Source organism: Diabrotica virgifera, chromosome 1 (genome assembly GCF_917563875.1).
Source record: "Diabrotica virgifera virgifera chromosome 1, PGI_DIABVI_V3a".
Lineage (NCBI taxonomy): Eukaryota > Metazoa > Arthropoda > Insecta > Coleoptera > Chrysomelidae > Diabrotica > Diabrotica virgifera.
This window is the reverse complement of record NC_065443.1, coordinates 56,409,968-56,437,756: the sequence shown is the minus strand read 5'-3', so window position 1 is coordinate 56,437,756 and position 27,789 is coordinate 56,409,968. Positions and strand designations below refer to the sequence as shown.

Sequence of the window (27,789 nt, the reverse complement as noted above, 5' to 3'; positions counted from 1 at the left end):
TTGCATAATTTTTATATTGGATACTGTTGTAACTAAATTTACCCTAATGCCATAAGCAGTTCTTAGATACCTGTATCAACGGATGTCACGAAAGAGGCCATTTATTTGCTAATTTCTCTGGTCTATCACACCCTTTCTTATCTGTGTTTACAATCCAAATCATTAAGCCACATAAAGAGGTAGGGCAATAAACTCACTATAGCTATAGAAATGCTTTTACTACAAAATTTTAAAAGATAAGAGTTATAACGGAACAAGTATGCATACCTGCATTTTAAGACCCAGGTAGATTTTTGGGGATGACACAATGACACTAAAAGATGGCTTTGCCGATGATTGCATTCAATTGAGATGGTAAGTAGGTATGAATCACCTCTAGTTATATTTTAATGGCTTTGTAATTTAACTTCATGGGGTACGAAAGAATTAAGAAACTTTTAAGAATTTGAAAAAACATAGTTTTTGGGGGGTTTAGGTGTTTTACACAATTTTTGAATATCCCTAAAAACTCAGTTATTTCAAATTATATATACGTAACCTATAAAAAACCTTGAGTTAGTCTATTTTGAAGTATATAAAATGGAGAAAATCCCAAAAAACTACCGAAAAAACCAGTTTTCCGGATTTTTGAAGATGGCGCACCTTACGAATAAATCTGAAAAAAGTCAGAAATACAGATTTTGATAAAATTCACAAAACGCAAAAAAATTAGACATGCAGCCATCGCCAAAAAAAGTTATACGTACCTATTAAAAAAACAAAAAACATTGAGGTTATGTACACTCGACCTTCGGGTCCATAAAAATATATGTTTTGTAAAAGCCTCAGCTGTGCGTGTGAATTTTTTGTAATTTATAATTTAATTGCAAACCAACTTAAAAAAAAATAAAATCGAAAAATTGACATTTTTTGATGTGGGGAAAGGGGAAGGGGGTGGTGGGCTAAAATTGCGGTGATTCTTAATTTTTTTAATCACATAGAACGTAAAAAAATAAAAAAAAATATTCAGGCTGTATCGACTTCAAAATAATACAGCATCATGCCAAAAGGGCCTTAGTTATGTATGTTCGGCCCTATTGATCCAATCGTGACGTACGTCGGCTGAAATGATAGGAACTAACCAATAGCATACAATGACATAGAGAAATCAAATACAGCCTCATGTCAAAAAGAATAGAATAAACAAAAATTTCTTTTGAATTAAATATTTGAAATAAAAAATCACACTAAATTTTCTTTTTTTTTCACCCTTTCACTTATCAATATAAACATAAAAGTTTTTAGAGAGTTTCGCCCTCGGTTATAATGTAATCTTTCATTCTGCGTTTAAATTTTTCCAAAATTCTTATTAGTTTTCTCAGGATTCGAATAAACTGAATGCATTTAAATAGCATTGGTCATAATTTTGCGCCTACTCCCTCAAGGCTTAAAAAATGTAACATTTCAAAGGAATGGAGATATTTCAAAGATTCGCTCAGACTATAATTTTTATCTAATATACATATATCTGTAGTCCATCCACTCACGGTAAATATTGCAAAACCTCCGAATTTTAAACAACCGCTTGGATTGACATGAAATTGGGTATGCACATAGCTGACAGGTCAAAGAAAAAGTGATATTGTGCCGACGTGTGCTTTTGCCTTGGGAGTTAGTACAACCACTTTTATAATGTGAAAAGACATACATTCAAAATAAGTCCTAAAGTGGATAAACTGAGTAATTCTAAGCTAGTTTTTGTTCTATAGATTTTTTCTTAACATACTGTTTGAGTTATTTGCAAGTGAATATATTATGTTCGTTTTTCAACAAAAAAGTCACGTTTTTAGACGGTTTTAGAAAAAAACTCAAAAAGTATTTTAACGAAAAATATTCTTAGCAAAAATATAGCGTATAAAAAAGTGAAAACAATGGTGTATGTATGAAGTCTGTAGACCCTGTAAAAGTAGAGTTGTAGTTAAGAGGAAACAGTAGCGATCAACAGGTAGCGAAAACGCGTTCCAAGATTGCGGCTGTAATTTTGAATATTTTTTCGAGATATTTGGCACACGTATTCGTAATATAATAAAGAATGGCGGTACAGAGCCCAATTTGAAAAATATATGAATATGTGGAAATTACTCTGTAATTAAATACAATATTTAAAAAACGAGCCTGTACCGCCATTAAGAAGAACAAAAAAATACACTTTCTTCAAATGAACTTTTTTATCCGATGCCTAGATTTTGTGTCATTTTGGAACTACTAAAATTTTGTATTTCATTAGTAGTTCCAAAATGACACAAAATCTAGGCATCGGATAAAAAGTTTATTTGAAGAAAGTGTATTTTTTTGTTCTTCTTAATGGCGGTACAGGCTCGTTTTTTTAATATTATATTTAATTACAGAGTAATTTCCACATATTAATATATTTTTCAAATTCGGCTCTGTACCGCCATTCTTTATTATATTACGAATACGTGTGCCAAATATCTCGAAAAAATATTCAAAATTACAGCCTCAATCTTGGAACGCGTTTTGGCTACCTGCTGATCGCTACTGTATCACCTTAATGAAAAGCAGGTTCTACTTCGTCAAAATACAAATCGAATATTTTAACATGAAATAACCATAAAACGAAGCACTTTTCGGGAAAAACTCATGACTTACAACTGTTATAAAATGTCTAAAAAGTTTTATTTGTATTTTTATAAACGTTTCTAGCATCAAAAGTTAGTTAGCATCAAAATGAAGTCTCTTTTTTGTTAAAAAAATGTAAAAATCACCGCCTAATTTACTTATGTATTGTTTATGTGATATGTACATTTTTTACTCTTTGAGATATTTAGTATCACTAATGTTTAAGTTATTTTAAACCAAGGCATTTTTTTTCAAAATTAAAATTTTTTTATTTTAAAACCAATTTTTTTTAATAAGCATTTCTTGCCAATAAATCTTATAGATCATATAAACAGTATAATATAAGTAAATTAACTAGGGCGGTAACTATTAATTTCATATGGAATGCTAATTAGGTGGTGATTTTCACGATTTCTTTTAGCAAAAAAGGGACATATTTTATTTAAAGCGTAACTTACTTTTGATGCTGATGGTGATAGAATAGATACTTTTTAAATAACAAAAATAAAACTTTTTTAAACACTTTAAAAAATTTGTGGCGAGTTTTCCCCGAAAAGTGCTTTATTTTTTGGATATTTTACGTTGAACTAGTCGATTTGGAATTCGACGAATAAGAACCAACTGTTGTTCAGCTCCAACTCTGTTTTTATTGTGTGTCCAGACTTCATACATACATAATTTTTTTTACTGTTTTATAAGCTTTATATTTGCTAAGAATAGTTTTTTCGATCAAATACTTACTTTTTGATTTATTTACGAAAAACCATCTAAAAACAAAAAATACAAGGAATTTAATTAGTTTATCCACTTACGGACATATTTTTACCTATATTTTTTCACACTCGAGAAGGGGGTGGTACTCATCCCCAGAAAAAAGCACACACTGGCACAATATCACTTTTTTCTTTGACATGTTAGCTATGCTTATGTCAAATTTCATGCCAATCCAAGCGATTTTGTAAAATCCAAAAACAGTGAGTAAATTGTCCAATGATATCTTTAAAAAAGACTAGTGCATTTTACAAAAACTTAGGTCAATAAATAATATGAAAACAGCGGAATATCAACCAATGTTGAATGTTTTTACAAAGTATTGTTTATTTTTCGCTACTCGAAGGGGACAACTATTAAACTGGTTTCTTCCACTTCCAGACAATTTTTTAACCGCATATGACATCAAAACCAGAATTAAAAAAATTCGGTTTCGACCTCTTAATACACGTAAATTGATCAAGTATATTTTTCTGTGACTATGTGTGTCACTTCCGGGTACACCATTTTAACCGGAAGTGGTGTAAAACTAAAAAAAGTATTTCTTTGTTCTCATTTTTCTAATGCGCGTCAAATTTCTAATCGCTAGTACCATCTATGGGTTATAATCTTTCATTCAACCTCTGTGATTATATCTGACAGACGGACGGACAGACAGGCATAAAACCGGACAGGCATAAATATTTGTTCTCGTCTTTCTAAGGCGCGTCGAGTAATACATAGTTTGTACTATTTCTGCGAATTTAGAACAATACTTCGGGTTGCAACTCTTTATCCTGAAGTCGGAGGCCAAATTTCTCACCTTTAGTACCATCTTTGGGTTATAAGCTTTCATTCCACATCTAATTTGTCATGTTTTAACCCGGCATCCGACAGGTGAACTTTTTTGCCACTAACAGACAGGTGGGATGTGACAAACCCCAGCATTGAAAGAGTTAAAGAATCTCAAAAAATATCTCTACGTTTAGATTAGTTAACAGAAACAGTAAAGATGCAGTAGAAATAAACAAACCAAGACACGTTAAATGATACTAGGAGCACTCCCGAATCATAATTTACAATGTGTAAACTTTGGAAATCATGACTTGGAATTTACAATGTATATACTGATGTGATCTTGATTATTGATATGAGATAATATTCTTATATGTCACTTAATTTAATCAATGTATTAATACTAATCTAATTAATTAACCAGATCACATATCAATATGTTTTCAATCTCAGGGCGAATTATAAATTAATTACTTACTTTCGTGGCTTCTGAATATTTCTTAATGGTTCCTAATCGGGATAGAAAAGAAAAGAGTAAAAAAAATACAAATATGGGTTACAATTATAATCAAAATATTTTTTATTTTATTCAAAAGGCAATCAATGCTTAATATTTGCTATTTCTTATTATTCTTAAACATAACATTTACAACTGGGAATTTTATTTCCTTTTGGTTTTCTATTGAAAGTTTTTATTAACATTTAACTATTAGGAGTTATTAGGGACAACTCTATTTAAGTTTGATGAAGCTTTTCTGATATTATTGATTATGTTATTCAATTTTTTATGTGGAATTTAATACGAAAAACCCATACATTCATGTCCAAACAAATGAGACTGACCTTTTCCTGGTGAACTGAAAATGTCCTCACACAAAACCCTTTCCTGCTATCCTTGGCTGCGATCAAACCTCGTCCTGGCTTCCAGTGATGTTCTCCTTTGAAAAACTAGCTCGAATAGCTCTCGTTCCTGCTTTTGTCGTGATGCTGTGTTCTACCTTTTTCGAAACTGCTATCAGCTACCGGGACACTCTGGGCTCAAGGAGGTTCTTTTACTCTCGACCTGGCCTACTTCTCGTTCCACGATAGATACTCCACACTCACGGAACTACCGGCTTTCTCACTCCTCGAACACTACCGTCTACTACTCGACTTCACTTCTCGACAGCTCAAAACATTCTGATCCCACTTTGTCATTCATTCACCTACTTTCTCAATATCCCTTCCAGATTCACAAATCAACCTTCCACCACCAACTCTCATTCTCAGTATTCCTCAAAAACCAATTTTTAATCTTTCTAAATATGCTTAATGGATTTCAAAAGAAAATATTTAATTCCCATTCTAAAATCACTTTCTACTATTTACAAATTTTAATGACCTATTCTCTCTTTCAAATGAGTCTTATTTAGCATAGGCTAATGATCGAAACCTTCCGCGAAAAACGATAATGAACTATCATCTATTTCACTGAGTTTTATTTAGCATAGGCTAATGATCGACCTTCCGAGAAGAACGATAATGGTACGCGTCATTCACTTTGTTTATTTTAAGCGCACTGTCCCGAGTTCCGTCTAATCACTTATTAAAATTAAATATAACAATTTGTTGTATACAGGGTGTTCTAAATTTATATGCCCGTGGTTGAGAAAATTGAAAATATTTTATATTAAATTGAATCCTGTTTACAACCATCAAAATTTAATTTTCATATCAAATAGAAATATAACAATACATTGTAAATAATTATGATTCGGGAGTGCTCCTAGTAGCATTTAACGTGTCTTGGTTTGTTTATTTCTACTGAATCTGGATTTTAAATTTAGTATAAATTTCTACGTATTATGACTGTTTCTTGTTGAGAATAAAGAAAAAACTTCACCAATTATGGTTTCATTTCGAAAACAACGCACACATCTTATGGAAAATATAATGTCACTCAAATTCAATAAAATTTATACGAATAGATCCGTTTTAATTTACCGATCAAATCTTATCATTGCGCCAACTCTCTATTTTCAAAAATAAGAGCAGAAATTGATACAAATAAATCTGAAATCAAATGGGTAGGTACATAAGTTAGAGAGAGAAAAAATATTTTAAACTACCCAGATTTTCGGTACTCCATAAATCAGCGGATTAGTTTCACTAATTCGCTTAGGCCCAGCGGGATTTAAGCTCTTATGAATAGCACTCGGAGCAATAATGATTGTAACTTTAACACTTTTAACACTTTATGGACTCCAAAAATGTGATTTCGATAAAATTTAATTGCAATTTGCGCCGTAATTAATCATAATTAAGAGTTGGCGCAATGATAAGATTTGATCGGTAAATTAAAACGGATCTATTCGTATAAATTTTATTGAATTTGAGTGACATTATATTTTCCATAAGATGTGTGCGTTGTCCGTATTATGACTGTTTCTTGTTGAGAATAAAGAAAAAACTTTACCAATTATGGTTTCATTTCGAAAACAACATAAGTCCACAAACTTTAAAACATAATATCAAAAAAATAAGCAACATTTAAACTTTTTTGGTCTTTCAGATATAGGTCTGGATCCCGCGTATGAAAAAAAAGTTGATTAATAGCAAGCTGAAAATTTGTTAATAGCTTAAGGGTGTCTAGTCGGATAAACTTTGATATATGGGAACACTGGAACAGGGGCAGTTTTAATTTTGGAACAGGTTAAAAATTTGAAACGGTCACACCACGAAAACGGCACATGTATTTTGTCCGACAGAACAGACTTAAACTCTTCGAACAGAGATTAAACTCTCATGCAAAAATTAGACTGCTATTTATCACCAAATGGGCCTTTTAATGAGTAGAGCATGTAGAATATGTCAAATGACAGGAATTATGACAGGTGATAAATAGCAGTCTAATTTTTGCATGAGAGTTTAATCTCTATTCGGAGAGTTTAAGTCTGTTATGTCGGACAAAATAAATGTGCCGTTTTCGTGGTGTGACCGTTCCAAATTTTCAACCTGTTTCACAATTAAAACTGCCCCTGTTCCAGTGTTCCCATATATAAAAGTTTATCCGACTAAACACCCTTAAGCTATTAACAAATTTTCAGCTTGCTATTAATCAACTTTTTTTTCATACGCGGGATCCAGACCTAATAGATGCATTTATAACCCATAATACTTATATAAAATATAGTATTACTATCAGAATCTCTAACTACTAATGGAAAGATTTTTACGTTTCCTGAAAAATTTACACATTGTAACATACAGTGCTTCCATAAAGTAACGCATAATTTCATTATTTCGTAAACCGGCGACTTTAAGGAAAATTTTCGAAACAGGTCGATTTTTATTTTTAAATTACAATTTTTTGGCATATTACATATCATACTAGTGATGTCATCCATCTGGGCTTGATAACGTAATCGATGAATTTTTTAAATGAGAATAGGGGTCATGTGATAGCTCATTTGAAAGGGTATTTAATTCTCTATTTACTAATACAAACAATAACATAATTATATATACAGGGTGTCCAAAAAGAATTCTTTAATTAAATTAATTGAGACAAAAAGAAAAATGTATGTAACTTATTTAATTCAAAATTCGTTTTACTTTTGTCAGAAAATTAAATGTTAGAGCTGCCATCCACCTGCCTCTTGGAAGTTTAAGATTACGCTTAAGCGAAAATCAATATTTAGGTTTTAAATAAAACATTTTTATGTTTGCTGGCACCAATAAAATATATTTAGAATTAAACAAATTACATACATTCATCTTTTTATACCAATTAATTTAATTTAAATAACATTTTTTGGACACCCTGTATAAATAATTATATTAACAATTATATTATTGAATAGAGAATTACATACCCTTTCAAATGAGCTATTACATGCCCTTTATTCTTATTTAAAAAAATCAACGATTACGTCATCACGCCCAGATGGATGACGTCACTAGTATGATATGTATGCCAATAAATTGTAATTTAAAAATAAAAATCGACCTGTTTCGGTATTTTTCCTGAAAGTGTCCGGTTTGTGAAATAATGAATTTATGCGTTACTTTATGGACGCACTGTATATTGTTTCGCAATGACCCATTAAATTATTATAAATGCAATTAACCATTGACCATGTCATGAAAATGGCAATATAAAATTAATTTTTCAAATGTCAAACTTTAAAATTTGTTTTTGTTAACAAAAAAATAATTTAAATATCTATTATGAAATTCGTTACAAACAAAATCTGATATTTCAACTAAACGAAACAAAATACACAATAAAAGTGAATTATTAAACTCATTCAGGGACCCGTTCAGACAAAAGAGCCTACAACTGGTTTTTACCTGAGTGCGAGTGGAAGACTTGTAACGTGAAGCGATCGATATTATGTATCTAACTAGGTACTGTCTTTTCCGTAAAAATGTATATCTTGGCAACATCCTGTTGTTGCCAAAGTGATGTTTAAGCAATGTTTTTGACCTACGGGGGTCAAATTGTCGTTATAGTGTAAGGAATAAAATATATAAATAAATCGGATTACTGAAAATCCGACAACGGTGCCAAGCTTAAAGAAGTGTACTAAGCGAACATTCACGGATTATACCTAGAAAATGATAGCATTTCTAGGTGATGCCAAATGACTGCAACGTGAAAAGATGCCAATTTAATAGCGGGATGTATATATATATATAGATACAAATGTACTGCTCGAGTTTGAAAATAGATAATAAAATATCTAACAATAGCACGGGCAAAATGCGTAAGCGTGAGCCACGTTCGTTATTCACTAGTAATGTCAACCCGCCTTTATTTATACAGATAGAATGACAAGTCTGTCGAATGCAAGCTTATAACCCAAGCACGGTATTAAATTTGACCTCGGACTTACGGTTTTATAGTTTAAACTGAAAGTACGTTTTAAAATTACCGAAAGAGCATAAGCTATATATTATTCGGCGTGTCTTAGCAAGAAGAGAACAAATGTATACTTTTGGTTCTTATATCATTTTCTTTTAAAACTTATAACCGGAAGTGCCCTATTATAGTCGCATACATAGCATTTCCGTTTAAACAATTATGACTGAACGTTTAGTAAAAATGACTCAAACTTAGTGAAATCGTATATCAATCGACGCAAAGTTACACTATGAGTTCAAATATCGACTTCCGGTTCTACTTTCTATCATCATCATCATCATCAATCAGCCCTTTGCATCCACTGCTGGTTATAGGCATCCCCTATTTCCGTCAACTTTCTTCTGTCGTGGGCGCTTTGAATTCAATTTCGGTCACTTTGGGTGAAAACCTAAGACTTACTAGCCTACCTAGTAAACCTAGTCCAATTACTTGTTGAGAAATACTTAAAAGGAACCCAAAATGTTATTAGTTTCTAGAAGCCACAGAATTAATGACGAAGTAGAGTTCAATACTAGGAAATAAATAATCCTTTTATCTAATAATTAAATATTTTTTTTGTCTACAATGGCTGACTTCACTAAATAAATTAATTTTAATTCATTTTTATCGATAACGTTTAGTAAAAAAATATAATAAAATTAAATTTAATGGAACCTAAAAATATTGTTTAGTATGATAAAATTGATCCAAAAGATGGCATAACCCAGACATCCAAAGTGAAAGTTATCAAGCAAGCAAGCAAGCAATTTGATTTAACCCGACCTGTGGGATTTGTTCACCCTCTCGAAGGAGTACATTCGGGTGTAACAAGTCATTGGGGCGAGGTGTTTTGACCCGAGTTATACAGGGATCACCCCACCTCGCTCCAATGCCCCAGGCCATCCCTTTCCCCCCCATAGCACGCTGATGCGCGATGGAGGCACAACTATCGTAGCCAAATGCTCTTCACAATGGAACCCTGGGTAATAAGATTCCACTGTGGTACCCTAATCGAATGCAAAAAACTAGGCCCAGCGTGATGCGCTCTATGCCTTTATCTTCTTAATAACTTATCCGCGGTACTAAAAATTGCTTGCTTGAGCCCCGAGTCATCGTGCCGAGCCCTGTTGGGCCCTGCTGGGCCCCGCCCGATGAGTCGATGCTCTAATTTTTATGTGTTTTTGGTTTTTTTTTAATTTTTTTGGGGGCTTTCGCCATTTTTTATTTTATATAATTTTTTTGGGGGCTTAAGGCCCTTCTAATTTTCTAATATTTGCTTACCTTGGAGGTGGTCGTGGTACATGGACTTCGTGGGTAACGCTATCTTCGGCACTTGTTTCGAGCTACGAACACACTACTATCACTTATCACTTTTAGTTTATCCTATAATTTGTTGTTTCGGGCGTCTGTGCTTCCATCGGTGGAACTCGTCGTATCTTAGCGTCTCTCGCAGTATGTAATTTGGGTGATGTTCTAACTCTGCGAATTTGACCCTTGCCTTGTCTGTCATGGTTTCTGTGACTCTCACCTGTTGGAGTTCTCTGAACAGGAATCTTTCAGCTACATATCTTGGGACTCTGACGGCCTCCCTCAAGCTGTTGTTATGGACTGCTTGGATCTTCTTCTTGTGTGTATTACATACGTGTCCCCATGCGAGAGACGCATAAGTTAATACCGGTAGGATTATACTATTTATCAATCTTAACCTTGTTTTGAGTGTTAGTTTACTTTTTCTGCCTGTGAGTCCTCTTAGATTCGCTCTTGCTATGTTGGCCTTCTGGACTGTGGCTTCTACGTGTTTTTGGAAGGTTAATCCTTTATCCATAATGACTCCTAGGTATTTGGCTTCGTTTTTCCACTCGATAGGCCTGTTCTGCACCCTCAATTGTTCCTCTGGCTGCTGTCTCCCTTTCTTGTATAGAACCGCTTGTGTTTTCTCTGAATTTATGGCTATCTTCCATTTGATACACCATGCTTCAATTTCTTCTAGTGCAGTTTGTAGGTTGGTCACTGCTATATCTGCGTTTCTATGCTTGGCCGCTATTGCTGTATCGTCGGCGTAGAGGCTCATGAGGGTACCTGGTGTTCTAGGTACATCTGCGGTGTATATCGTGTACAGCAGGGGTGACAGGACCGCTCCCTGTGGTACTCCAGCCTCCGGGATTCCGAGTTCGGACAGGACTTGTCCTATCCGAATCCTGAACCTCCTGCCGCCCAAGTACGACGAGATTAGCCTCGTCATCGCTCCGCTGTACCCGTAATCCCGCATTTTGAATAGGAGCCCCTTGTGCCAGACTCTGTCGAATGCCTTGCTTACATCCAGGAACGTTGCTCCAGTGTACTGCTTATCATTGAAACCGGCTGCTATGTACTCGGTTAGCCTGAGGACTTGTAGTTCGCTGGAGTGCTGTGCTCTAAATCCGAATTGAGCCTCTGGGATGATATTTAGTCGGGTTGTTTCCGCTTGCAGTCTGCTGAGGATGATTCTTTCCACTATCTTGCTGATCGCTGGAAGTAAGCTGATTGGCCTGTAGTTCTGTGGGAATGTGTGATTCTTGCCAGGTTTTGGAATCATGATGACACGGGCCTCTTTCCATCTGTTTGGGAATGTCTTGAATCTTAATATTGCGTTTATAATATTTGTGAAATACACTATAGCTTTTCTGGGCAAATATTTTAGGGCTCTGTTGGTTATTTCGTCGAGACCAGGCGCCTATTGTTTATTCTGCTTTCCAACCCTTGTTTGCAATGTCTCAGAAAATTCAATGAAATCAAACTTCCTGAGTTTCACCACATCCAAGAGGTTGGCTTTTGCCTCTGCTTCCACGTCTTCGCGTCTAGCGAGAGCGAGCGCTCTAGTGTTGCTGTGCTTACATTCACAGCCGTACTAAGAAGTACGTTACACTAAAGCACTTCCCTCTCCTCGACTTGTTGCGCTGCTACTGCTGCTCGTCCGCACTCTGCACGTCTTGTCTCTTCGGCGGCTACCGAGAGACTGCTACTCTAACTAAGTGAAAGTTATCCTCCTACACCAAATTGTTTTATATGGTCTACATAATGTTCAGAACAAAGGCACACCATTTTGAGCGTCGGGTTTGGCGGGGGGGGGGGGGGGGGGGAGAAATCGGTAAATTCGTAGTTTTTTACGTTTTTCGTCAATATTTCTAAAACTGTGCGGTATAGCATGAATAACCTTCTATACAAAAATGTTCTACATTAAATTCGAAATAAAAAAGGTCCTATCCATAATCCTTCTAAAATGAACGGTTCCAAAGTTACGGAGGTAGTATAGAATAATTGGTTCAAAAAAAGGGCTAACCCAGACATCCAAAATAAAAGTTTTCCTCCTACACCAAATTGTTCTATATGGTCACGTGTTCACATATGGTTCAGTAAAAAGTTACACCATTTTGAGCGTCCGGTTTGGGGGGAGATGGGGGAGAAGTCGGTAAATTAGTAGCTTTTTTTACGTTTTTCGTCAATATTTCTAAAACTGTACTTTAGCGTAAACAATGTTCTATACAGAAATGTTCTACATAATATTTAAAACAAAAATAGTCCTATACATAATTGTTATAAAATCAACAGTTCCAGAGTTACGGAGGGTGAAATTGGAGGTTTTCGATACTTTTTATATTTTTTGGGCAATTGATAATTTTGGGTGGTGAGGTTGACGTTTCTTCAAGGGCTTACCACTAACATACCATCGGCCACTGAAATAGCAAATTTGATTTATAAAACCCAATCCTGTTAAAGAAAATCAGTAGGGGATTGCCCAAAAAATATAAAAAGTATCGAAAACCTCCACTTTTCACCCTCCGTAACTCTGGAACTGTTGATTTTATAAAAATTATTTGTAAGACCTTTTTTATTTTAAATTTTATGTAGAACATTTTTGTATAGAACATTGTATACGCTAAGGCATAGTTTTAGAAATATTGACGAAAAACTTAAAAAAACTACTAATTTACCGATTTCTCCCCCATCTCCCCCCAAACCGGACGCTCAAAATGGTGTAACTTTTTACTGAACAATATGTGGACCATACAGAACAGTTTGGTGTTGGAGGAAAACTTTTACTTTGGATTTTTAGGTTAGGCCTTTTTTGGACCAATTATAATATACTATCTCCGTAACTTTGGAACCGTTCATTTTATAAGGATTATGCATATGACCTTTTTTATTTCAAATTTAAGGTACTAGTACACTTTAGAAGACCAAAAATAAGCATTTTTTCAAGATTTTTTTTTCTCAGAACCTTTATTAAAAATGAACATAAAACTGTTTACATATTAATATCTATTTCTTAAAGAATACAAAAAATATATCTTTTTTTATTTGTGTACTTACACTAATATTGTAGAGGGCGCCAAAGTCGAGGCCTCGAAAAAAGTAGCTCCGATGGCGGACAGTTAATCTCAGGATTGGGATCTTTTAAACAGAAAAATCGTACAGCATTTGAAAAAGGAAGGTTTCTTACGTGACAATTTACCACTGTTAGTGAAAAAATCCGCAAAAGAAAGATTTTACGGAAATTTGAAAAATTTTTGTGAAAAAATCGCCCGTTTTTCTTCAGTTTTTCATGGTTAAAAATATTTATCTTTTATTTTTTGGTTAAATTGTGGTAAATTGTCACGTAAGAAACCTTCCTTTTTCAAATGCCGTACGATTTTTTTGTTTCAGATATCCCAATCCGGAGATTAACTGTCCGCCATCATTTTTAGAGGCCTCGACTTTTGCGCCCTCTACAATATTAGTGTACGTGCATAAATAAAAAAAATATATTTTTTGTACTCTCTAGGAGTTAGAGATTAATATGTAAAAAGTTTTATGTTCATTTGTAATAAAGTTTCTGAGAAAAAAAATCTTGAAAAAAATGATTATTTTTGGTTCTGTAAAGTGTACTAGTACCTTAATGTAGAACATTTTTGTACAGAAGGTTGTTTATGCTAAATCGTATACTTTTAAAAATATTTACGAAAAACCTAAAAAACTACGAATTTACCGATTTCTCCCCCCTTTCCCCCTTAAACCCGACGCTCAAAATAGTGTGACTTTTTTCTGAACATTATGTGGACCATATAAAATAATTTGGTGTTGGAGAATAACTTTCACTTTTGGATGTCTCGGTTTGGGTCTAGTTATACTCTACTAGTTGTCTATATTCATATAGGTACTTCACAGTAATAAATGCAAATATTGTCTTACTTTATTTGTCCTTTTTTTGTTATATTTTATTTTATTTTATTGTTTTCAGAACCTACTCCTTCACAATCAACGGCAAGTTTCAAATTTGAGAATAAATATATCGATGCTTCTTCTGTTACTAACACCCGCCACAAAAGACGAATATTTTTCATACCGTTCGCCAAACCGTTAAAAGGGTAAGTGAAACCCAGTTTAGTAATATGTAAAATATAGTAAATTCCGGGGAACAAAAATACAATTTTTGAATTTGCAATTATTTATGAAACAATTTCTAAATCTAATTTAATTTTATTAGTGGAATATCTTCCGTTTGCAATATCAAAATTGCATCTTCAGCGCAACAGAGAATTTTAATTTCATTGTTACCTACTATGTTTTTTCTTCCTTTATTAACGTTTTTATGACTTCATCCATGATTACATTGAATACCTTAGGACTATTAAATGTAACGAGAACTAGCCTAGGACCATTTAATGCAATCCCCCTGTAGCCCATTATTTTATTCCATTGCCTGTATCTATAGGTTCCGTAAATTTTTCATGTATCTTGACTTATTTCTAACGTTTTAATACTCCTTGGATAGACGCTTTCAATTGATTTTATAATACCGAAATTATAATGCTTTTATATTAGTGAAATTTCTTTATTATACAAGAGATATATTACAACTTTAAATCTTACTTTGTCATCTGCTTTCTTCAAGTCAATAAGACATGGAAATACTGGTCGATTATACTCTAGCGATCTCTTAGTAAGTTGCGTTATGACGAATATTGTCATTTACCCCAGGCTGTGGGTGAAAAATAGGTCGATTTCAGGATATAATTCAGGATTTTTTGAAACCTATCAGGTGTTGTAAAAGACGATGCCAGGAATAACTTCTACTAAAATGTAACCAAAAATATTGTGCGCTTTTTTTTATATTGCGATTTTCATTTGTTAAATTTGCAATTTTTAAAGATTTTTAATTTTGCAGCTTAGGATATTGATTTTAGAGAAAAACTTTTTAACAGAAAGTTGTAGTAAATTAAAAAACCTACAATTTGAGCTATGGTAGGTTTATTTCGTTTATTGGTTATTGCAAAACAGCCTGCGAAAGGTCCAAAATGGCCGTTTTTTACAATTGCATTATTCATTGTACAAATTATTTTTTTTATATTTTTTAAAGCTTTAAAATGAAGATCCTTCAATTCCAAACATAAAAAAAAATTGTAAAGCCAGATTAACGAATTTGTTGCTTAGATATTATAAATTGTTTATCCCAAGAGGTCAAATGTCGAAGGCTATAACTTTTTGAAAAAAAATCATAGAGAGTTGGTGAAACATCCAATCTCCTTCTAAAGAGTTATGTTTTCATATTCTGATGTAAATAAATGCGTAAATCATTTTTAAACCTCTAATTTTTGTGTTTGAAAATAAGGGGGCAAATTTCGTTATAAACATTTAGAGCTGAAGCGGCCCTGTACATCCTATGAGTTTTAACTTGCAGATTAAAGTTGCTGAAGACGAAACAAAGATTTATAAAAAAAATAAAAATTTTCTACAACCAACTGAAGCCGAGATAATTGTTTTTTTTTCTTAATTCGTAGTGCATTTATTTATAACAATTAAGAAATTATTTTACAGTCATTGACTAAAGAAAGACTTATGTTATGTTAAAATAAAAATTATTATAAAATATAATTACATTTTATTATTAAAAATTATTTTTAAAATCGGTGCTTTTGCGAACGGCCGAATTTTGCAAATCGCCCGGCTAGCTTCAAATCCGCGCGCTCGGAAAATTTTTACGTAACTTGTATTAAATTTTGACAGAAAACAATTTAATAATATTACCATTATAATATACAGTCTGTTTACCACTGTATTTGTTTTTCTTGATTAACTTTTATATGTGAAATCTCATTTCTGAAGAAATAATATTACAAAAATGATACATATAATAATATATGAAATATATAACTATATTTTAATTTTTTCATTGTTATATAAATATAACAATAATAATGTTACTTCTTATTATACAATATAAAACTTTTTCTTCTTGTAGTGACTATCCGTTTTGGATGTTCGCCAATATCCAAAACGGATAGTCACTACAAGAAGAAAAAGTTTTATATTGTATAATAAGAAGTAACATTATTATTATTATATTTATATACCAATGATAAAATTAAAAATATAGTTACATATTTCATATATATGTATCATTTTTGTAATATTATTTCTTCAGAAATGAGATTTCACATATAAAAGTTTATCAAGAAAAACAAATACAGTGTTAAACAGACTGTATATTATAATGGTAATATTATTAAATTGTTTTCTGTCAAAATTTAATACAAGTTACGTAAAAATTTTCCGAGCGCGCGGATTTGAAGCCCGCCGGGAGATTTGCAAAATTCGGCCGTACGCAAAAGCACCGATTTTAAAAATAATTTTTAATAATTAAATGTAATTATATTTTATAATAATTTTTACTTTAAGATAACATAAGTCCTTCTTTAGTCAATGACTGTAAAATAATTTCTTAATTGTTATAAATAAAGGCACTACAATTTAAGAAAAAAAAAACAATTATGTCGGCTTCAGTTGGTTGTAGAAAATTTTTATTTTTTTAAAAATCTTCGTTTCGCCTTCAGCAACTTTAATCTGTAAGTTAGAAACTCATAGGATGTACAGGGCTGCTTCAGCTCTAAATGTTTATAACGAAATATGCCCCCTTATTTTCAAACCCAAAAATTATCTCGGCTTCATTTTGTCGTAGAATTTTTTTATTTTCTTATAAATCTGCGTTTCGTCTTCAGCAACTATAATCTGTAAGTTAAAAACTCATAGGATGTACAGGGCCGCTTCAGCTCTAAATGTTTATAACGAAATTTGCCCCCTTATTTTCAAACTCAAAAATTAGAGGTTTAAAAATATTTTACGCATTTATTTACATCACAATATGAAAATATAACTCTTTAGAAGGAGATTGGATGTTTCACCAATTCTCTACGATTTTTTTTCAAAAGTTATAGCCTTCGACATTTGACCTCTTGGGATAAACAATTTATAATATCTAAGCAAGAAATTCGTTAAGCTGATTTGACAACTTTTTTTTATGTTTGGAATTGACAGATCTTCATTTCAAGCTTTAAAAAATATAAAAAAATGATTTGAACAATAAATAATGCAATTGTAAAAAACGGCCATTTTGGACCTTTCGCAGGCTGTTTTGCAATAACCAATAACCGAAATTAAACTTACCATAGCTCAAATTGTAGATTTTTTAATTCACTACAAATTTCTATTAAAAAGTTTTTCTCTAAAATGAATATCCTAAGCTGCAAAATTAAAAATCTTTAAAAATTGCAAATTTAACAAATGAAAATCGCAATATAAAAAAAGCGCACAATATTTTTGGTTACATTTTAGTAGAAGTTAGTCCTGGCATCGTCCTTTGCAACATCTGATAGGTTTCAAAAATTCCTGAATTATATCACGTTTTTTCACCCACAGCCTGGGGCAATTGTACACGACCTTTCCGTACGGAAGCCTTTTAGCTTATCTGTTAAATTTATAAGCTGATTTATTCGTTTTCGCAAAATTTTAGTTGAACGTTTCAATACAGTATTTAGCAAGTTAAAACCTCTATAGTTTTATGGCTCTTTCTGGTCAACCTTTTTCAATACTAGGATTAGCTCGCCTGTCCTCCATTCTTTTGATATTTTGGAACGGTACTACTATTACTACCTACATGTCGGTTTATAACGTTCTTCGACTTTTTCCGACTTCCAATCGCCACTTCGTCCTGTTGTTCCATAGGTTCTCTTCTATGGCCCTTTCTCTCAGCTCTTTATTTATTCCTTTGCTCCAAATTTTTCTCGGTCTACCTAGTTTTCTCTTTCCTTCTGATTGCCATTTTATTATTTCCTTTGGTAATCGTTGTTCACCCATTATTTGTATATGTCCAAACCAAATAAGTTGTTTTGTTGTTAGGTCATCCGTAATTGTTCGTTTGATTCCATTGTTCGTTGGTAATCCTTTCTCTTCTAGATCTTACTGCGGCTCTTCTCCAAAAATCCATTTCCGTTGCTCTTAGCGTTGCCAGTGTTCTTTTTTTTTTAGTGGCCATACCTCACAGCTGTATAAAGTGATACTTTTTACTGTAGTCTCATATATCCTCTTTTTATTTTCTTTCCTGATGGATTGGCCCCATAAAATGCTGTTTAACATTGTGATGGCTTTTCTCCCTAACGTATTCCTCTCTCTTATGGCTTTGTCTAATGTTACATCATGCGAAATAGTGATCCCTAGAAACCTGTAGTCACAGCATTGCTTTATCGTGGTGTTATCGTCTAATATGACATATTTTTGTTCTCCTCCAATGCACAAGTATTCGGTTCTCTTTTTATTTACTTCTAGACCCCATTAAACATACTCTTGAATTAAAATTCGTGCCATATAGTTTAAATCGTCATAATCTTGAGCTATTATTACTTGATCGTCTGCAAAGTTGATCGTATATACCATAGTGTTAGTGAGTGCTATCCCCATTGTTCTACATTTTTGTTTACATATTTTTAACCCTCCGTTAGTCGCGCGGTCTACAATCGTAGACGACTCTCGCCAGTCGCCAATTGCAGAAAACTGCACATTCGCCCCCATCCCGCTTAGTGGGTGTCATTAATACTTCCAACTTACTCTTAAGTTTGCTAAACGCCGCCGATCTCTTTGCATTATTTTTTCACCATTATTCAAAGAGCACTGGTCTACAACCGTAGACCGCGCGACTAAGCGCGTTCCAGTTTTGAGTTGTATATATAAAGCTAATATGTAGCCTGGTGTGTATATAAAGCTAATAACCTAAATGAAAAAGTTTCAAGAAGCGACTTCATTGAAAACTTAGCATGGGAACTAATCAAACCGCAAATTGAATATGGATCAACTATACCTTCCCTGCTAAGAAAACCTAGACGACGAGCTCGCGTACTGCTCGGAGTTCAAGAAGTAATGTATTGCTCCCCTAATATTCCAACAAATTACGTGGGACGATGTTGTATTTGTGCACGAATTTTCAATATGTCAACAAGAAGGGCGTGTCAAAGATGTGACAAATTTGCTGCAAGGATCATCTCAGGGATATTTGCACTGAATGTTTGACGGACCAAAAAAGGTGCCACTTTGACCATTTAATAGTTTTTTTCTTTTTTTACTTTTTAGTTCTATTCTGTATTATTCATCCCTATTGGTTATGCTATAAGTCCAAAGATAAAAAATATTTGTGTTTTTTACTAAATTGAGCTTATTTTTGTGACTATTTTCATTTACTTGCGAATAAAGAACCAAAAAATCATGACATCGTTTTTAATTTTACCACTATCAAAATAAGAAAAGCCAAGGAACAAAACATATCTAATATCAAAGTACGGACACAAATAAACATGTTATTAACCATTAATTTGTTAATTTTGTCAAAATCCGGTATTAAACGACAAAAAACTCTTGGTCTACAATAGTAGACCGCGCGACTAAGCACGTCAGTAATAACCGCGCGCCTAACGTAGGTTTAAAGCACTTTCGAGGTATATTTTAAATAAAGTGGGAGACAGGCAATCCTTGGTTTTTTAATCCTTTTGATGTTTTAAATCCTGTTGTTATTTGTGTCCCTGCTTAATTACTTTCTAGGAATTAATTAATACCTAGCAACCCACGTACCACCCGTGGGAGTCATATGTTGCCCTAAGGCCATATCCATAGGGATTATATCCTTTGAATTTTTTAATGTTTCCATTTATGTAAAGGGTCATTCCATTTCAAATCATTCAATTTTGGAGCAAAAAAAAATTTTGGACCTCCGATTTGTCTGAAAATTGGTATATAGCTTCTGCGGGACGTAAAAATAAGATATTTAAGGTCAAAAAATCTTCTTCTTCTTTTTTTTCTCAAAATGTTATTTTATGCGATTTTACAGTAATTTGGTGTTTATTGATACAAATTTTCATTTTCTATCGTAAAGTATCAATGGAAAACATAATATTTTAATAGAAGGGACTCAAAAATGTCATTATATGGCATTATAACAAGTTACTTTGATTCAAAATAAGCTTTTGATCAAATTTAATAGTGTAGAAAACGTTAAAATACCGTTTTTTTACATTTTTCTCCATTCCCAAAATACATCATAATCGATTTGGCTGAAAATTTTCCCACAGATAGACAAAACATAGGACTTTAAGTGGTGAGAAGGATTTGAATTATATTACAATTCCAAAAAAGTTACATGCAATATTATAGTCAAAAATATAGGAGTCTACTGTAAGTACAATTAACTCGAAAATATCGACCTCACGATTATTAAAACATAAAATATTGACCTCATGAAAAATTGTTAAAAAGAAATTGTAATAGTTATAAATACGATTTATTTGGAACAATTTCAGTTCCTACCATTTTTGTCGAAAAGTTAAAAATGGCGGAGATATTGAGCAAAACAGGTTCTCCTTTAAAATCAAGATGGCGGCTAACGTAACGGGGGAATTCATTCGTAATTTTAAATTTAGGCTACTATTGACTCCTCTAAAGATCAGAAAAATAAAATTTTGGGCAGCTCGGCATTCAACTTCAAATGCTATCCCGACTGGACTAATATATACTTTTGAGTCTGATATTACTGCATGTAACTTTTTTGGTATTGTAATATAATTTAAATCCTTCTAACCACTTAAGGTCCTATCTTTTGGCTATCTGTGGGCAAATTTTCAGCCAAATCGTTGATGATGTATTTTGGGAATGGAGGAAAATGTAAAAAACGGTATTTTAACGTTTTTTACAATATAAAATTTGATAAAAAACTTGTTTTTATTCAAAATAACTTGTTATAATGCCATATAATGACCTTTTTGAGTCCTTTCTATTAAAATATTATGTTTTTCATTGATACTTTACGACAGAAAATGCAAATTTGTTTAAATAAACACCAAATCACTGTAAAATCGCATAAAATAACATTTTGAGAAAAAAAGAAGAAGAAGATTTTTTGACCTTAAATATCTTATTTCTACGTCCCGCAGAAGCTATATACCAATTTTCAGACAAATCAGAGATCCAAAATTTTTTGCCTGAGTGATTTGACATGGAATGTACCTAAAACATTTAGGCTTTGGCCACACGGGCGGTTTTTGACGGCGCGATAATTTAAGGCGCCCATTGGTTTGACTACCTCCTCCACCAATTTTAGATGAAATCATTTCATCTAAAATTGGTGGAGGTAGTCAAACCGTCAAACCAATGAGCGCCGTAAATTATCGCGGCCGTAAAAAAACGCCCGTGTGGCCAAAGCCTTAGTCTAATTTTAAAACGTCTTAACCTTAGTATTTTTGGGTGGCTTAGCATATTCTTGTAACACTGATGCTCTTGTTACAGAGTGAAAACGTTTTGTTTTAATATTTGTAGCCCTTTTATGGGCTTTCTAAATAAATATACCTTTTATCAAGAAAAATTTTTCATTAAATTTAATAGGATATTAAGTAGTTATATAACTTAATTTCGCAGGTCCGGAAGAAGAACGACGTAACTGCAAAAAGTACTGACGTAACCAAATTTCTCAGAAGAGCAAAAAAATTATTTTGAAATATTTAAAATAGGGATTAAAATGAGAAGTAATCGTCCAGGAACATCGGTATATTATGGCGTTTATTCTTACAATGATGGCTTTTATTTTTATCCCTATTGGTTCGAATTTCATTCATTATCTTAATGTTCTTCTGAAGCTATTTCCTTGTGGCATTTTTAAAATTAACTATTTAGATGGGAAATAAGCCACAATTAAATTGAAAATAAAATTTATTAACGTTTAAATAATTAAATTAATTATTAGAAGAATTTTTTACTAAGCAACAACATTTTTGTTTAATTTAGTAGTATTTTGTATTTTGAAAACGACACCTGACTTGGGCGTCGAAAAGTTAATAAAATTATTTCTTTTCAATTTAATTGTGGCTTATTTCCCATCTAAATAGTTATTTATTCATTATCTAAATTTAATCCCTCCATTTTCAACCCTATCTACAGATGCGCCATTATTCGTCTAAAAATTTTTAAATATTTAAAATAGCGATTAAAAAAAAGAGTAACCGTCCAGAAGCATCCGCAATCCGCATGGCGTTTATTATTACAATGATGGATTTTAGTGTCATCCCTATTAGTTCGAATTTCATTATCTTAATTTAATCCCCCCATTTTTATCCCTATCTACAGTTGCGTCATTCTTCATCTTAACATTTTTCTGTACAAAAAAAAATGATTTTTAATGTTTGGTAAGCAATTTGTTCTTACAGCGATGGCATTTATTTTCATCCCTATTGGTCTGAATTTCATTATCTTAATTTAATCCCTCCATTTTAACCCTTTTTACAGTTGCGTCATTATTCATCTGAAATAAGGTCTAAAGTGGCGCGTATTTCAATAACAACGCAACTACCCTGTAGTGGCTCAACACATAGTTGCAGTTCTGTCGCTTTTGTACACGGTATTTTAAAAGTTAATTACGCAATAAACAGGAATTGACAAAATTTGCAGGTACATCATTCTTCTTCCGGACCGGCGATTTGGTTCTTTCCCTTACTATTTGTCTCTTCAAGTGTAAGAATATCAATATTTTTCTTATTAAGTTTTTTAGTTTTTGCTTGTTTCCTTGTTAGACCAGGGCGCATCTGTAAAAATATTAGTACATTTGGACGTTGAGAGGTGACTCAAATTTTTTTGCAGAAATTGCTTGAAAATTAATCAAATAATAATATTTGAATTATCCTCCCTCTCAAAAAGGTCCGGAACATTGTTTAAATAATCAAAATGTCAAAAAATTAAGGAAAAATTCGATTTTTTTCTTGGTTTTTTGATTATAACTTTAAAAGTATTCATTTCCTAGAAAAGTTGTACTGACAGAAAAGTTGCGTAATTAAATTTTCTACAATATAGAATTGATTAAAAATTTAAAAAATAGTCACCCTTGTTGCAAAAATAGCAATAATTGTGAAAAAAACATACAAAAACAAGTATTCGCATTTTACGTTTTTCAACCATTTATGCTACACTTAGGACCTTCATATTTCACCCTAAAAAACTTTATGATACATTAAAACAATACTGTCAATTTCATTAAGATCAGTTTAATAGATTTTGCAAAATAAATTTTAAAATCCAGCTTTCGTAGAAAAAATTCATTTTTTCAAAATGTTACAGGACTGAAAATAAAGCAGATAGCAAGTTGAAAATTTTTTTGCATATAAAAGTGTACTGTACCTTTCATTTGCAATTTTTGCAAAATTAAAATAGATCAACACCACGGCGTTACAATTTTTTTTAAATAAACATTAATTATTGGTGCTACGCGCAGGACAGCGGATAGTTTGCTCTGATTGGGCATTCCAATGACCTTTGATAATGATTGATACATTTTAATTTTTATTACATTTCGATATAAATAAATAAATTTGTTAATTGCAAAATAAAAACACATACTCTATCCTTTGAAATAACACTTTTATTAGCAAAAACTTTCTTTGTTCATATATTTTAACTTAAATAATAAAAGTTTATTATTTTTAAACATATGCAATTGTTTAAACAATATTTCACAAACAATAATAAAATTAGTTTAATTTTTGTGGAATTAAAATATTAAAATACAACAAAATATGGAGTAAGAAAATAATATATTAGATAAAGATTGGAAGAAATTTTAGTGGAAATCAACTTGTGTGAATCGAACACCGCTGTCCTGCGCGTAGCACCAAAAATTATTGTTTATTTCAAAAATTTTCTGACGCCGTGGTAATTAATCGATTTTAATTTTGAAAATTGAAAATGAAAGGTACAGTACACTTCTATAAGCAAAAAAAAATTCAACTTGCTATCTGCTTTATTTTCAGTCCTGTAACATTTTGAAAAAATGAATTTTTTTTGCGAATGCTGGATTGCAAAATTTATTTTGCAAAATCTATTTAACCGATCTTAATGAAATTTATCGTATTGTTTTACTGTATCATAAAGTTTTTCTGGGTGAAATATGAAGGTCCTAAGTGTAGCACAAATGGTTGAAAAACGTAAAATGCGAATACTTGTTTTTGTATGTTTTTTTCGCAATTATTGCTATTTTGCAACTAGGGTGACTATTTTTTAAATTTTTAACCAATTCTATATTGTAGGAAATTTAATTACGCAACTTTTATGTCAGTAAAACTTTTCTCGAAAATGAATTCTTTTAAAGTTATAATCAAAAAACGAAGAAAAAAATCGAATTTTTCCTTCAATTTTTGACATTTTGATTATTTAAACAATGTTCCGGTCCTTTTTGAGAGGGAGGATAACTCAAATATTATTATTTGATTTATTTTCAAGCAATTTCTGCAAAAAAATTTGAGTCACCTTTCAACGTCCATCTCAAAACAGATGCGCCCTGGACTATGTGGTTAATGATTTTACTATCCATGTCCCGATTCGAAGAATATTTTTCATTTTCCTTTTTCTAGCAATACCTAATCATTCCGTAATCATTATCGTATAATCCGTGCTGTTCCGAGGCATAACCCTGTCTTTAGTATTCTAGTATATCTATCTAGTCTATCTAGTCTATCAGTCGGGTGCTAACCTGGCTGAAGACTCCCTCCTCCTTTATCCGAGCATGAAACCGGCTACAACAGTGTTGTTAAGCTACTGGGCCCAGCCAACCGCACTTCTAGCGGAGTTAATAATGTAATCGAATTTGTTATTTCTTCCTTAGCCCATTTCTATCCAGCTTTGGACATATGCCTTCCCCAAATCTTTCCATATCTGTCTGTCCTTGGCTGCGCTTTTTCAGTGAGTTCCTGCAGCTTTTACAATATCGTCCTTCCATCACATCTGAGGTCTTCCTCTTCTTTCTGTCCACGATCTCCAGTTTTGTATTTAAGCCTTCCATCTTTTATCTTCCTCTCTCGCATTGTGGCCCGCATAGACCAGGACGCATCTGTAAAAATATTAGTACATTTGGACGTTGAGAGGTGACTCAAATTTTTTTGCAAAAATTGCTTAAAAATAAATTAAATAATAATATTTGAGATATGCTCCCTCTCAAAAAGGTCCGGAACATTGTTTAAATAATCAAAATGTCAAAAAATGAAGGAAAAAATCGATTTTTTTCTTCGTTTTTTGATTATAACTATAAAAGTATTCATTTTCGAGAAAAGTTTCACTGACATAAAAGTTGCGAAATTAAATTTTCTACAATATCTATACAATTAGTTAAAAATTTAAAAAATATTCACCCTTGTTGCAAAATAGCAATAATTCCGAAAAAACCATTCAAAAACAAGTAGCCGCATTTTACGTTTTTCAACCATTTATGCTACACTTAGGACCTTCATATTTCATCCAGAAAAATTTTATGATACAGTAAAACAATATTATAAACTTCATTAAGATCACTTCAACAGATTTTGCAAAATAAATTTTGCAATCCAGCTTTCGCAAAAAAAATTCATTTTTTCAAAATGTTACAGGATTGAAAATAAAGCAGATAGCAAGTTGAAATTAATTTTTGCTTATAGAAGTTTACTCTACCTTTCATTTGCATTTTGCAAAATTAAAATCGATTAACTAACGCGGCGTCAGGAATATTTTTTAAAAAAACATTAATTATTGGTGCTATGCGCAGGACAGCGGATAGTTTGCTCTGATTGGGCATTCCAATGACCTTTGATAATGATTGATACGTTTTAATTTTTATTACATTTTGATATAAATAAATAAATTTGTTTATTGCAAAATAAAAACACATACTCTATCCTTTGAAATAACACTTTTTTTGCAAAAACTTTCTTTGTTCATATACTTTAACTTAGAAAATAAAAGTTTATTATTTTTAAAGATATGCAATTGTTTAAACAATATTTCACAAACAATAATAAAATTAGTTTGATTTTTGTGGAATTAAAATATTAAAATACAACAAAATATGGAGTAAGAAAATAATATATTAGATAAAGGTTGGAAGAAATTTTGGTGGAAATCAACTTGTGTGAATCGAACACCGCTGTCCTGCGCGTAGCACCAAAAATTAATGTTTATTTAAAATGTTTCCTGACGCCGTGGTAATTAACCGATTTTAATTTTGCAAATTGCAAATGAAAGGTACAGTACACTTCTATAAGCAAAAAAATTCAACTTGCTATCTGCTTTAGTTTCAGTCCTGCAATATTAAAAAAAATGAATTTTTTTGCGAAAGCTGGATTTCAAAATTTATTTTGCAAAATCTACTAGACCAATCTTAATGAAATTTACAGTGTCGTTTTACTATATCATAAAGTTTCTCTGGGTAAAATATGAAGGTCCTAAGTGTAGCATATATGGTTGAAAAACGTAAAATGCGAATACTTGTTTTTGTATTGTTTTTTTCGCAATTATTGCTATTTTGCAACAAGGGTGACTAATTTTAAATTTTTAACCAATTATATATTGTAGGAAATTTAATTACGCAACTTTTATGTTAGTACAACTTTTCTCAGATATGAATAGTTTTAATGTTATAATTAAAAAACCATTAAAAAAGTCGAATTTTTCCTTCATATTTTGACATTTTGATTATTTAAACAATGTTGCGGACCATTTTGAGTGGAAGGATAACTCAAATAATATTATTTGAGTTATTTTCAAGCAATTTCTGCAAAAAAATTTGAGTCACCTCTCAACGTCCATCTCAAAACAGATGCGCCCTGGACTTCATTCCCTTAAAAAAATCAATGCCTTAATCTTAATAATTCTAATCAATTTAAAACATTTTTTGAGCGCAGGCGTAAAATTTCGGGCTAATACTTTTTTAATGCATTCATTTGTTTCGAATCTTGATAAAACTAATTAAATATTTTAAAAAAATTTAAACGCAGAATGAAAGTTTACATTATTATCGAGGTAATGCCTCTGAAAACTTCTATGTAGGATGTTTATTTTAATAATTTACATCAGTGAAAAAGAAAAGAAAATTGAATGTGATTTTTAATTTCAAATATCTCACTCAAAAGAGACTTTTTGTTTATTAAAGGGACTTTCGGCTCTCGGTAATAATTAATATTTGTAAATATTAATAAATCCAATATTTCATTCTGCCTTTAAATTTTTCAAAAATATTTATTAGTTTTTTAAGATTCGAAAAAATGAAGATATTTAAAAAGAATTTTTCAACAATTTTGCGCCTATGCTCTTAAATAATTTTATTTATTTTTTTAGGAATGGTACAGACAATGCAACCAGCGCATGCAAAGCCGACGATGGTGATGATTTTCCATATTTCATGTCGGAAAAAACTGTTCTACATGGTGGTGTAGTAGTGGTTATTTTAATTGGCATCTATGGATTTTCTCTGTTAGCTGTGGTGTGCAATAACTATTTCTTACCCTGTGTAGAAACCATTTGTGAGAGGCTAAACCTTACGCCAGTAAGTTTAAATTTATCTTGATTAATTAAGTATGTTTCACAAGCATTAAGGTGATACAGTAGCGATCAACAGGTAG

The 27,789-nt window shown here is 32.0% G+C and overlaps 1 protein-coding gene across 2 annotated transcripts in view; it reads left to right on the top strand.

Annotated features, from left to right (window-relative positions):
* Nucleotides 1-27,789, top strand: part of LOC114327733 (sodium/potassium/calcium exchanger 4) — a 167,061-nt gene that overhangs the window by 87,650 nt on the left and 51,622 nt on the right. For both annotated transcript variants that reach the window (XM_028276437.2, XM_028276436.2), the window contains exons 2-3: nucleotides 14,307-14,433; nucleotides 27,506-27,713. In XM_028276437.2, the coding sequence (XP_028132238.1) occupies nucleotides 14,307-14,433; nucleotides 27,506-27,713 (335 nt within the window). The remainder of the gene's footprint in view (nucleotides 1-14,306; nucleotides 14,434-27,505; nucleotides 27,714-27,789) is intronic.